This window comes from Lipomyces arxii (genome assembly GCF_038497795.1).
Source record: "Lipomyces arxii strain Phaff 12-163 unplaced genomic scaffold V1512scaffold_3, whole genome shotgun sequence".
Taxonomy (NCBI): Eukaryota; Fungi; Ascomycota; class Lipomycetes; order Lipomycetales; family Lipomycetaceae; genus Lipomyces; species Lipomyces arxii.
Genome location: NW_027117702.1, coordinates 729435 through 742506, shown reverse-complemented (window position 1 = coordinate 742506; position 13072 = coordinate 729435). Strand labels below are relative to the sequence as shown.

The following is a 13072-nucleotide window of genomic DNA, read 5'->3' as shown; positions in this document are numbered from 1 at the left end:
CGTCCGACAGGTAAACTTTAAATTGAGGCTGTGATATCATCGACCGTCGAAGTGTACTTCAAGACGTCGAGGCGTTGAGGCGTCGAGGCGTCGAGGCTGCTTACGCTGTTCGCGCCATTTCGTAACAACCACGACACTTTTTTTGACCAGACCGTGATATTTTAAATATGTCTTCTCAATTGGCAAGTTTTGCCCGAGAAGAGGCCAATTTGCTCATGCTGCCTCCACCGCCCGACGCGAGCCCAGATGATTTCAGAAACCCAAGACTGATGCGACAACGAATGTCTGAATATCTTGAAAAACTACCGGTGCGACAAAAAGTGTTTGGCGGGGCCGTGATGGTGTTTCTTGGAGTTGCAACCATTTTACTGCTGGTGTTTCATTCGCAGATCTTTGGATTTATTCAGCCAATGTGTGAGAGTTGGAGGTATGATGAAGACGATTTAGTGTGATTGTGCTAATAGATATTGTAGTACTATGCGCGGAGGAAGTCTGCTTTTGATTTTGTTAATCTCAGTAACAAGTTTCCCACCAATTATTGGCTATACGTCAGTAGTTACGGTATGCATGATCTGAGCTCTAGGAGGCCTTGGTATTGGAGTTCGATTTTAACAGATTATAGATTGCGGGATTGGTGTATGGAGTATGGAAGGGTTGGGCAATTGCATCATTTGCTACAGTGTTTGCTTCATATGGCTGTTTTGTGTAAGTTCGTGCGTTCTCAACTTTGGGCTGTGCCATTAACGAGATCAAGTGCGTGCCGAATGTACTTTTTTGATTTTGCCCAACGATTGGCAGAGCACAATCGGAACTTCGAAGCACTGGCGTTCACTTTGGAGCATGACGGTTTGAAATTGCTGTGGATGATCCGTATGTCTCCCTTACCTTTTTCGTTCAGTAATGCCGCGTTGTCTACAATTCACACTATTAGTCCTCGTAACTTTGCGATAGCTACTTTGATTTCGACTCCTAAGGTCTGACTAATGTCAAGTACTGTTGCTATTTCATGCTGACAAATAAATTAGCTCCTGATTCCAGTTTTCATTGGATCAAGGCTGCGCAACCTGAGTGACGATAAACTTGATACAGGTACCAAGGTTTTGAACCTTTTTTCAATTATCGGCGGTGCTGCGGTCGCAGCTCTTACCGGATGGATCATTTACCAGCGAATGACGCAACGATCGAGGCATTTGTATGCCCAGGTGGACCACGAACGGCAAATGTACGACGAACCCCTTCGTACTCCGGCATCGAACGAAGATGCACGCGATATCGACTTGTCCAGACTTGGCGGTGCAAATTACAGAGATGATCCCGAGTTACACGGCTATGAATCTGAGGACGACGGTGCGGATTACGGCGAGCCTCTTACGACTACGAGTACAAATGTAAACCTGAGCCATACGCCTAGCCTTCTTGACGACGCGGACAGCGACGAAGAAGCTAATCTGATTCATATCGACGACCGTTCGAATGACTTATCAAAGTAAAGGAAGGAAGGGTTTCTGTACATTGTAAATTTGAAGATTTTGAGAGATTTGGTACTTTAAGAGGGATTCTTGGAATAACCGCGATTTGTCTCATTTTGTAAATGAGGATTTTGTTTTTTTGTTTAAGTAATGCTCGAAACAATAGACACGAAGTTGTATCAAGATCAACTTGTTATACAAATTTGCGAGTACCAAAACGTTCACGTGATCATATTGTTGCTAATAGGGGCTGTCAAGATTCAAGTCGGCCTCAAAGCCTCTTAACAAGGCAACGCATAAACAACACAGCAACAAAATTCGCCGACATAGACGCGCTTTTTCTAGCGTCTGTGCGTATTAGAAACCATTATTTACCCCCTGTAGGTACATAAAACTGTACTACCGTCTTGTAAATGGTCTGGTGAAAAACGTAAGTCTTGAACTTATATTGACTCTGAAAGTCAACTTCCCTGCTCCAAGCCAATTGTCATCATGTTTATACCATTCATATCTTCACGGCGTGCAAAGGCCCGACGACTAGCGAAGAGATGTGAAGATGAGACTAGTACGGTATTGTGGACCAAGACAAGCTCTACTGCAAATGCATCAACCACCAAAATTGATCCCACGCACTACCACCACCACCCAAAGCTAGTTTACTCCGCACCATCGAAGCCCACAAGTACATCCAGAGAGACGTCGTTTTTGTCTAGCATACAGCCACGTAAATCCTCAAGCACTATCTCACGGTTAGTAACAACCAACACTCCTATCCCGACCGCAACAGCAAAGAAATATACAAACGGTATATACTATCCGGAATGGGCATGCAATATTAATCCTCCTTCCTCTTTGTTAGTCAAGGACGTGACACACGTGTACTATACGTTTGTTGGACTGAACGCCGACGGTAGCATTTTTCTTACCGAGCCAGAATCGGCTGGCATGACTGGATCCAATAAATTGACATCTGATGCGTGTGTCAAGTCTTTCAGAGACATCCGAGATGAACAGCAACCAAACTTAAAGTTGCTGTTTAGCGTTGGCGGTGGAATCGGTAGCGCAAACTTCTCAACTGTATCGGCATACGCTGATACGAGGCGGGTCTTTGCTTCGCAATTGAGAAGTCTTGTTAATAAGTACTCATACGACGGAATCGACAGTAAGTTCAGATTCTGTAGACAATCGCCAAATGTTAACAATGTTAGTCGATTGGGAAACACCGAAAGACATTGAGGAAGGTGACAATTTTCAAGCATTGATCAAAACACTGAGAGCATATTTCCCAGAAGGTCAATACCTTCTGACATCAGCGTTTCCAGCAACACAATGGGCACTGCAGACTATTGACGTTGCAAAATGTATCGAACAACTAGATCAATTCCATCTCATGGCATATGATTACTATGGCCCGTGGAATAAAACCAGCGGATACCAGGCACAGCTTTATTCTTTGATTGAAGGCGGCGACGGCGGGTCGACAGCGACAACATACTGTCTTAAAAATAACACCGAATTAGCCAACAAGCTTATTCTAGGTGTACCGCTCTATGCGCAAGGGTTTCCAGGTGTCAATGGAACTGATCAAACATGGGATCGCAAGCAAGCTTCAGCAGATGGCATTCAAGTTCAATACAACCAGCTAGGTATCACAGCTAACGACGCAAGAGTTATATATAATCAGTCAGTAATTGGTGCCAGCTTCTACAATAAAACAGAAGACATTTGGTACAGTTTTGACAATGAACAGAGCGTAGCAGCCAAAGCATCTTTTGTCAAGGCAAGCGGACTTGGAGGGCTGTTTTTCTGGCAAGGAACAGGAGACATGACGGGAACCGCAAATTCTCTGATAGGAATTTCTCACATGCTTCTTGGTCGATAAAATTTAGTCGCATTCAAAGTAATAAAATGACCTTATAGATCGTGGACATCTCTTCGTAAAACGTAGTTGGGCTTTTGCTATCGGCAATCATACGTAAGCCTCACAGTTTCAGTACCTCGGGGGATACTACCAGATTATTAACCACACGTCACCTTGCTCTTGCTCACACAGAGCAAAGTTGTTTCTCTAGTTAGTGGTAGATAAATAGGAAAGAGGCCGTTTGTGTTATTATACACTAGTCGGCTCGCGCAATGGAGTCTGGTGATGACAAGGACTTGGATGCCATAGACGTTGCTGTTGAGACCAACACGACGATATCCGAACCAAATGGTACAGTATTTAGAGACGACGGAGAAACGGCTGGTTAACCAGGATTTAGAAGTACAGAATGTGGTGCAGTCAAGTGTAGCAGAGCCAGGTGCGTTCTGTGGGTTGTTTCTGCGCAAAGTAGAACTAATGGGATTAGATCAAAGGACTTCGACAGACATTTCAATCTCGGTTGAAAATGATTTTAGTGAGAGTTTTGGAGAAAATAACGAGGAGGATCAATACTGGAATGTTTCAATTGACTCGGACGAAGGCCTAGGCACATATTCCGATATTTCTACAGACTACGATATCGACATATACTGGGTCACTAGACCAGTAAAGCTGCGAAACAGGAACAAGCAACTGAAACGCATCCGTCGACGCCTGTTTGATGACTACCGCAAAGCCTTGCTTTTTCAAAAAACAGCTGAGCAGACTGGATTAGGCGGCACTGACGTACAAAACTTCCCTGCATTCCTGTATAAGGAGAAATGGGGTCTGATTCGATCATACATTCCGCCCGCAGATGGATCGTCACCAATATCAAAGCTTCCATCAGAGATACTGCAAAACATCTTTCACAAACTGTTTTATCTGCGTTTTCTGGAGAATTATAGAAAGATGGAGGTCGCGAAAGTTGCATGTGTGAACAAACAATTCAATTCTCATGTGAGTTTTCGTGGGAATTTATGAATGAATTTAACGATTATGTTAGTTACAGCCTATTTTATTCAATGTTCTGAATATTCCTAATTTGGAGTCACTGCACCAACTGGCTGCAATGCTACTTCAGTCTCCATATTTATGCCCTCTAATAGAATGCTTGCATCTCAAGCTATCATCTACTACCAGCATAGAAGCAGCCCTGATAGCAAAGACGCTGATACGGATAACGAGCAATTGCCCAAATTTACGCACAATCACTGCCAACTTTTCCGGTGGGCACGGTCGGGAACTAGTACTTCCAGTTCTGGACCCGAAGAAGTACGGCTCAGTTGCCCCGAGTGTTTTAAATCTCAACTTTTTGTTTGAGTCGTACTCGGTACCGTTCACCCTTTTTGCTCAAGGTTTTGAAAACTTAAAGGTTTTACAGTTTGGACACATAGACATGAACCGTCTGACTATCACCAAAGCGGACTTGCAAATCAAATTGCCTACCGTGTTTGGGTTGCAATTGATGGCCCCAATTTTAAGTAATAGTGCCATCAAGCTGATTACGTCCGCTTTGCCAAATATACAGTTATTAGATGCTACTGCTGTCCCGTGCGGCATGATTGAACTTCTCAGCGAGATTGTGGCGACGACAGATACATTGTCTGCAGTCAGACTGATTCGGTGCAACGGACCGATCGTCAAGAGTTTACTCTCAGGAAGTGTGTGGAAAACGCTAGAGTCGGTTGAGCTTGTTAAGTGTAGCATGATGAGCTCGGCCATATTCCCTACGCACGAACGGTACAATCTGAGTTCGCTTCCCAAACTGTCGACCTTGAGTGTTGCCGCGGACATCAAGCTACCCATTTCACACGCAGATTTCACTGACCTGATGAACAAAGTCAACATGCTGCCTGATTTATTGGGCGCCACCGAGCCAAGCGACAGCGAGTTCGAGTCCGGGGTCGCCAACGGCAAGCGCAAAGACGTCACCATCAAAGTTTCATGCGACAACTGTGCGTTTTACGACACATATGGAACGACATCGTACTTATCCACGGCCCAGCAACCGCGGTCACCGATGGCCGACCAGTTCCGCGGCAAAACTTACAAATTGCTCGACACGGTCGGTGAGCCAGGGGCACGGAAGATCGTAAGGATGGATACGGAGACATTAGAACGGTTTAAGATGGACCTCGGTGTATTTGAATCGACAGAGACTACACCGACGCCGTGGATTTAGTAGAAACTGTTTAAAATCTTGTCTGGTTTGTTTGTGCAGTGTGGCGTTGGTACGATTTTTGCGAAGGGTCAATTTAACAAAATTTTCAAGAAAGTATATAATCGTAATCAACGTGAATCGTATTAAAAAACCAATGCTAATGCAAGACTAACAACTCAAAACATGACCCGTAACTGAGCAATGAGACAAAATGAAGGATATTTTTTCTTCTAGAATAGCCGGAAACCCCCAAAAAAAAACTAACCCGAACCAGTCAATGATACAATACCATAATATAACAGAAACGACAAAAACGCAAAGTGCGAGTACAGTGAATTCTAACGAAATTCAAAATGGAGGTTTTTGAGCCTTGAAATAGAAGATATTGCACAAATTTTCCGAACTCCAGAAAACAAATTTTTAAAAAACGGAAATTTAGAGTCCGTGACCACATCAACAAAAGTAATTCTTATTGAGCTGCCATAAAACCGTACTCATCGTCGTGATGCAACGTAATGGAGTTAAACTCTTGGAATGGATCGTACGACTCATCGTAAATCGATGCGTTACTGCTCGCACTTCCAACCGTCGAAGCACCGTTCGTCGATGACTTTCCATTTGTAGAAGACTTTGCAGATGATGATTTGTCTTTGGCCGGCGATTGCGACTTCAACTTTGCTGCTTGATTGTACCCATTCATACGCGACACGCTCGCTAGGCCAGGAGTGTTCGCGCTGCTGCCATTTTTCCCAATATCAACGCTATGGCTTTCCTTTAAAGATCGGAAGTTGACTGCGTCAATGCCCTCACCAGGTGTTGGAATCATAGGCGGGGTCATGTTTCGCAACAGCGCCCACTGCGTTGACTTGAAGAACGGGTGCGCTTTAACGTCAGATGCACCAGCGCGCGATCCGAGCCGCTTGTTTTCGTCTTTATATAATAACTTTCTGATCAAAGACTTGCACGCAGGCGAAACCGGTTGTGATGGATTCGGGGAGGCTGACACAGAAGGAGGATATTGCGGGAAATGAACATCGTGTTTCAAAATGTTGGCAAACGTCGCGTTTCGGTTCTTTCCCTTAAAGGGCGTCGTTCCGTAAAGCATCTCGTAAATTAAAATGCCAAGAGTCCACCAGTCAACCGCAGACGTGTGGCCGTTACCTTTGATGACCTCAGGTGCAATGTACTCCTCCGTACCCACGAACGAGTTTGTGCGGAAATCTGCTATGCATGCCTTAGTGTCAATCAAAGGCATGTTATGCTGTGAGCTGTTTCGACCGTTAGGAGAGCCAACAATCATAGGCCGGCCGCCAGAATCAGACTGCTTGGACAAGTCGAAATCCGAAAGCATGATATGACCAGACTGATGCAGCAGAATGTTTTCAGGTTTAAGGTCGCGATAGATAAAACCCATGAGATGAAGATACTCCAAAGCAGCGGTGACCTCGGCTGCATAAAATCTAGCATCATCTTCAGGAATGCATTTCCCAGCGCGCGTTTGCAATGCTAAAAACGTTAAGACGAAATCTGTTTGTCTCGTGGAATATGCATACCCCTGAAAAACTCTCCACCCATGCAATACTCCATACATAGATACAAGTAGTCGTCCGACTGGAAGGAGTGGTACAACGTTACAATGAACGGATGGTTGCTAGTGGCCAAGATTTCTTGCTCAGCCAAAGCCCGCTTGATCTTGTTTCGCTTGATCATCTCACGCTTGTTCAACACCTTCATCGCAAACAACCTGCTAGTTTTCTTTTCTCGTACCAAATAAACCTTACCAACATCTCCCTTTCCGAGCAATTTGATTTTGTCAAAACTGCCTGGTCCGACTTCGACACTGCCGACCTTGATTGAGCTCGAGGAGTACGTTCTCCGGAAACTGGCGGGCATAACGGGTGGAGCTAGCTTGTTTGGTTCAGGACTGTTAGCAAAGTAGTCTGTTCGTGTGCCCAGGCTAGGGCCGCCAACTGGCATGTTTGGCACAGTTAATGCACCTGGAGTACCTGGAGATGTGACCGAGAGACTGAGCAATTTGCTTGCTGAAGCTGGCGCAATAGGGATAGGCTGAGAGATTGCAGTCGGCTGTAACATTGACTCTTCTGTTTGTTCAGGAGTACACTCTTGTGTTTGTGCTTCAGCCTGAAGTTTTTGCAGACCATTTGGAGCCGAAGAAACTCGTCTGATACGTTTCGAAAATACTTGTCCTGGTATGAACGACTTCACTTGTCGAGAAAGTGGAGGAGTAGACGGAGTATTTGACCCATTTATCGAAATAATCGGTCCGGTTTGGTACGTGTCGGGCGAGTCATGATCGGCAGAAGGTGAAAGAGAGCTGTACGGCGTTGGAGACAGTGAAGTTGTTGACTGGCTATTGACGTTCAAAACTTGCGGTGACGGCGACGACGGTGATCGCAGTCTTGCAAATCGTGACTTGGCCGACTGTGACAGAGGGGCCGTACTTCGTGGGGGTAACATTGCTGAATCGAGCATCTGCGCCGATTTCTCGTTTGGTGGTGGTGGCGACGACGGGACTGAGAACGACATGACCGAGCTCGGTAAGCTCGGAGAAAGCATTGCAGACGCAGAATTTGGCGCCGGAGTGTTTGAGGGCGAGAAGTTGAGAGAGAAGCGAAATAGGCTGCGCAGACGCTGGGGAAAGTGGGAGCCCGTAGGCCCAGGGGAAGAAGAAGGCTGGCGCTGAGGCTGTATTGAAGCCATTATCGCATTGTCGCTCAAAGAACGGAGCTGAGCAATTGAAAAAGAGCGTGAAAAACCGAGGAAACTGGGCCTGTTAAAGATCGAATTTGGACCTGGTGAAGTTGAATGGTGAGCGAGTGAAGACGCAGCACAACTGGAAACGTGACTTGGTGTACACAATAAATACTATGTTTATGGTGTAAGTGCAAAAATTAATACTGCTCAAAAGAATGGCAACCGTAACGCAAAAATTAAACTTTAATTCGTACAAAACCCTTTGTATTTTTGGCTACTCAAACAGTTATATAAATGCTACATCGTATTGTTCAAAGATGCTCCTAGAGGTGAGATGGAAGGCAATGGCAATTAATACTGATTCAATTTACTCGTCGAATAAGATGTTCAACAGCGTAGATCACAATCACTAGTACTATTTCAACGTATTTGTTGCCCATTTTAAGTATAAAACAGAGCGCTCGTAAAACAACACATTTTAAAATGCATAGTTAGCTGTGTTTATAGGGCCAAGTGAACCTACATCATTGTACATAAGCGCGAGGTCGGCTAGTAGGCGGCTGCGTCGCGGTGCGTACGCAAAACGTACGCATGTTACCCGGCCATCGCCAGTTATTGATCAATTAGACGGGATTTGTTAACGAGAGTCACCTTATTACTTTTGCCAAGCCAAAAAGACGTTCACAAACATGGTTCGTGGAGTTCCAAAGAATGAGACAAGTAGCAGTTTACTCTTTGTCCTCGTGCGCAAGTCGTCGCTGCCTGTCCCGCATCTCGGTTTGCAGCCCCACACAGTAACTTTGATTGCTTATCGTAAAAATCTACCCCAGAATTGCCGGACGAGTATGATGTTTCAACTCTGGCCGCAGACATCAGAGTCCTTAGTCCCAACAACTCCTAAGCAGCACCACTTCAGCCAATCTCATCAATGTGTTGTATGAGAAGCAACAACTGGAGATCAAGGTGACAACGTGTTGTCCAAGCAGCTAATCCCTCGCACTCAAAAGTGATCACAACTACTGAACTAACGCTTTACTAGTACTGTGGTCGCGTACAAAAAATTACATGGCACATCCACACCCTTGTCTAAACACCCGCTCGTATCCGCAGGCCCGTCCGTGCCGGGCTTTGATTAGCGGTCAATGCCCGGCGGGAAAAACCGCATACAGCCAATATAGGCCGATAAATATAAATTAGACCTCCTCAACTGACCAAACTGGAAAGCCAAGGTTAAGCCTAACTGCTGTGCTCTTGTTGCACAAGAAAAGTCTGGGGTGAAGAAGACCAACTGGAGGTTGAGACGGTCAAAACCGCGTGTCGTAGGTCGAGCCTGCGTCTAGCATGTAGAACTTCTTGACAACTACCACAATGTCAAATACAAGTTTGAAACTCTGTAGCAAGCATGGCTGCCATATGTAATGCAAGGCCCATAACCGTGCGCTAACATGCAATGATATACCAGACGATACAGCCACGTATCACGGACGAAGGTCCTGGACCAACTTGCAAACAAGTAAGATCTTTCTGGGACAAGCTTTACTGGCAAAGGCATGCATCACAAATCAGCACACGGCTCGGTCTTGCACTCGGTTGGAGACAGAATACGGTATGATGTACATCGCACATGACCAGTGTTCAGACAATTCGGCAAAGTGGTAAACGTACAAACCTTTAAAGTCAAGCGAAATATAGCAACCGTAATGCATCTTCAAACCTAAACTTCAAAGGCCCAAGAAGGCGGCGCTAAGCTCTCTACACACAGCGGTCCACGGTCATCATGTATGATATCAAGAAGCACGCACGCACGTCATCCGTCTCAGGAGCAGCAATCGACAAATAGAAATCAAAACCTTCAATAATTAAATAGTCTTCTTCTGTATCCCCAGACTCTGACACGACAGTCGTAAAAGGGTTTCAGGGTTTGAGACTTCACACAGCCGCGTCAAGTTCCACACATTCCGCCCCAGTTTTCGGCACGAAGCAAAAGGTGGGGGTTGAATATGACCGTAATCTGTAGATTACAGACTCAACGCCGAAGGCGCTAACTGAAACCCTGCTCATGAACTTTAGCTGGTATCGAATTCACAAGCACAAAGTACGCGACTGCCGTCTAACGACGCGTAGGAGAAGTACAGAAATGGACAGGCAGTAATTCAGCAGCTATTCCACGTAAAAAAACCAGTCATTAAATACGCGATATGAAGTGCAGACAAGAGCGAGCTGGTCATGGAATGATTTGTTGAGTGAAAAAAAAAAGGGGAAGAACGCGTCGTGAGTTGGTCGCTGTAGGAATGCCGGGTAATTAATTAATGAAGCATACGCGCACCGAACGCGTTTGTATGAAAAAAAATAACAGAAGGCTTCATGAGCGCATACTCCACTGCTGGAAAGTGATACTGTGTAGACACTGCGATAGAATAACTGATATCTAATTAGAGTCAGACGATAGTATTGAGAGTTTACTTGAGGCGGAAGCGTCAGCTAAATCAACAGATGACTGACAAGCAAGAGAAATCGTCAGACCAGATCCACTATGTCGGCCAACAGCCTGAGCTACAGATATTTGACGCTAAAGTTGATGCTGATACTTGTATTAGTTCTACGCAGGACGGTTACGATGTCCTGGTTGTTCCAATTACAAATCAGCAGTACAAAGTCGGTGTTACGAAAACGATAGCAGAGAATGGCAGGGCATCGATGATCTCGCCGCCAACTTTCACAGAGGTCAATATTGCACCTAACATCAACTATTCTCGACACGTGTTTGGTATGACGGCTGATTGGATTAATCTTGAGTCAAGCGACTCGCACGCTGTCGATAACTATGTCCAAGTCTTGAAACATGAATTATCATATGCTTCGTTCTGTGGGCTGGCATTTGTCGTCGTGCCAGGTCCAAAACGCCGCAATCATGTAGCTACGTATGCTCAAGCCTTGAAGTCGGCCATGTCCGTCGTTCCAATCATGAACATTGTCATTCAGCTTCAAATGACGGAAATTGAAACTGATCAGTCGTCTGATTCTAGCACGAGCAAGACATCAGGAAACGTCATGTCAATCTGGGAAATATGGAATTCAATTAGAACGTTATGCGAGTATTCTAACCGACTTTCTGTCGGACTACAAGTTCCTGCAAAATTGCCGCATCAGTCTGTGGTCTTGCGCTGGTTTGCGGAACCGATTTCAATCTTGTTTTTGTCTGCCAGCATTTTCCTCGAAAACGCAAAACAGTATCCGGTGCTGTCACGAGCGCATCAGCTTTTCTTGTTTAAGTACTTGAAGATTAAGCCCTCCATTGTGCTGCAAGACATTCTCGAAGCAACAAAGCTGCGAACCAGGTCAAAGATACCGTCGAAGCAGGATCAGCAAGCATACTTAATTTACATTAGACACTTGCACACCGCAATGCCGTCTCTGAGTGCGATGGAGAAGTTTGGGCAGGGATATTACGACTATCTACAGAATCCTTTGCAGCCGCTGAGCGACAACTTGGAAAGTGGGACATACGAAGTGTTTGAGAAAGACCCAGTCAAATACGAGCAGTATGAAAAAGCAATTTTTCAAGCTTTGAGTGACCGTGCACAGGTTGCCGCCGGCCAACCTATGTATGTCTTCCACCACACTTTCTTTCATAGACTAATCATAGAGAACTGTTGCTGTTGTAGGAGCCGGACGTGGGCCACTTGTTGCGCGAGCATTGAAAGCAGCCGAAAGGGCAAAAGTGACAATTATAACCTATGCTGTTGAGAAAAACCCCAACGCATACGCATAGTAGGTCATTGAATTCATTTGGAGTTTTTGGATTAATAGACTAGTCTGTTACAACGCAAGCAACTTGAATGGCACAATAGTGTTGAGGTTGTGCATACCGACATGAGATTATGGAACCCAAGACACAAGATTGACGTCATGGTGAGTGAGTTACTAGGCAGTTTCGGTGACAACGAGCTGTCGCCTGAATGCCTCGACGGCGTTCAACATGCCCTCAAGGCCGATGGGATCATGATTCCAAAGTCGTACTCGGCTCACTTGATTCCTGGCATGTCGCCGAAAATACACATGTTGTTAAAAGCGCACAACAAGGAGGAGACAATGAACACACCATATGTGGTGTTACTGCAGGCATGCGATTTGCTGGCCAAGGAGATCCACAAGGCGTGGGAGTTTGAGCATCCGTCACCGTACGTCGATACAAAGTCACAGAATGGGTTACAGATTTCCATGCCTACTTCTAACGCGGTCGGAATCAGAAACGAACACAATAACAGGGCAGTCAAGACACGATTCGCGGTTGAAAACAGGAGTGTCATGCATGGCTTTGTAGGATATTTCGAGTCTGTGCTGTACGGCGAAGTTGAGCTTTCTATTCGGCCAGACACGATCAATGCAAAATCGCGAGACATGGTGTCGTGGTTTCCAATCTGGTTCCCAATATCGGTGAGTTGGCTTTAGCGCGAACGCAAATGACTGTTTGTTAATGCATGAAGGACCCGCTATATGTCCCTGATGAATCTGAGATTGAAATCAGTCTTTGGCGTAAAACGGACAATAAAAAAGTATGGTACGAATGGTCCGTCGAGTCGTTCATTGCTGTCCCTGGCCGGACTCCTGATAATCGCGATTCAATGGCATCGAATGCATCGACGACTACTACCGGTTCCAGTCGGCGGATTCGACTAGGATGCACCAAACTACACAATTTTGGTGGGAAGTACTCGTTTATGATTTTGTGATGACTTGTCTACCTTTGCTTTGTCTTAAATATGTATATACGCATCTGCATACGCCTGTTCGAAACGTAAAGTCCCACACTTAACAGCGCGC

General features: G+C 45.4%; 5 protein-coding genes across 5 annotated transcripts; 4 read left to right on the top strand and 1 right to left on the bottom strand.

Annotated features, from left to right (window-relative positions):
• The first annotated feature begins 67 nt into the window (after positions 1 to 67).
• V1512DRAFT_259546 (uncharacterized protein) lies at positions 68 to 1671 on the top strand. Its single transcript, XM_066915667.1, has 5 exons — positions 68 to 427; positions 474 to 561; positions 623 to 705; positions 755 to 974; positions 1026 to 1671. Exons 1-5 carry the CDS (start codon positions 168 to 170, stop codon positions 1488 to 1490), a joined length of 1116 nt encoding a protein of 371 aa, XP_066773187.1. The 5' UTR covers positions 68 to 167; the 3' UTR covers positions 1491 to 1671.
• A 290-nt stretch (positions 1672 to 1961) lies between these two features.
• Positions 1962 to 3351, top strand: V1512DRAFT_246330 (glycosyl hydrolases family 18-domain-containing protein; the record flags this gene model as incomplete). The annotated part of the gene is made up of 2 exons (XM_066914421.1): positions 1962 to 2631; positions 2678 to 3351. 2 exons carry the CDS (start codon positions 1962 to 1964, stop codon positions 3349 to 3351), a joined length of 1344 nt encoding a protein of 447 aa, XP_066773186.1.
• Positions 3352 to 3466: 115 nt separating this feature from the next.
• V1512DRAFT_259541 (uncharacterized protein) lies at positions 3467 to 5647 on the top strand. Its single transcript, XM_066915666.1, has 4 exons — positions 3467 to 3681; positions 3731 to 3769; positions 3818 to 4329; positions 4376 to 5647. The coding sequence occupies exons 1-4, from the start codon at positions 3603 to 3605 to the stop codon at positions 5552 to 5554; spliced, it is 1809 nt and encodes a 602-aa protein (XP_066773185.1). The 5' UTR covers positions 3467 to 3602; the 3' UTR covers positions 5555 to 5647.
• Positions 5648 to 5650: 3 nt separating this feature from the next.
• Positions 5651 to 8359, bottom strand: V1512DRAFT_259539 (kinase-like domain-containing protein). Its single transcript, XM_066915665.1, has 2 exons — positions 7087 to 8359; positions 5651 to 7039 (listed from the first exon to the last, which is right to left on the bottom strand). The coding sequence occupies exons 1-2, from the start codon at positions 8252 to 8254 to the stop codon at positions 6003 to 6005; spliced, it is 2205 nt and encodes a 734-aa protein (XP_066773184.1). The 5' UTR covers positions 8255 to 8359; the 3' UTR covers positions 5651 to 6002.
• A 2242-nt stretch (positions 8360 to 10601) lies between these two features.
• Positions 10602 to 13032, top strand: V1512DRAFT_259532 (PRMT5 arginine-N-methyltransferase-domain-containing protein). Its single transcript, XM_066915664.1, has 4 exons — positions 10602 to 11853; positions 11897 to 12019; positions 12064 to 12685; positions 12736 to 13032. The coding sequence occupies exons 1-4, from the start codon at positions 10742 to 10744 to the stop codon at positions 12979 to 12981; spliced, it is 2103 nt and encodes a 700-aa protein (XP_066773183.1). The 5' UTR covers positions 10602 to 10741; the 3' UTR covers positions 12982 to 13032.
• Positions 13033 to 13072: the final 40 nt, after the last annotated feature.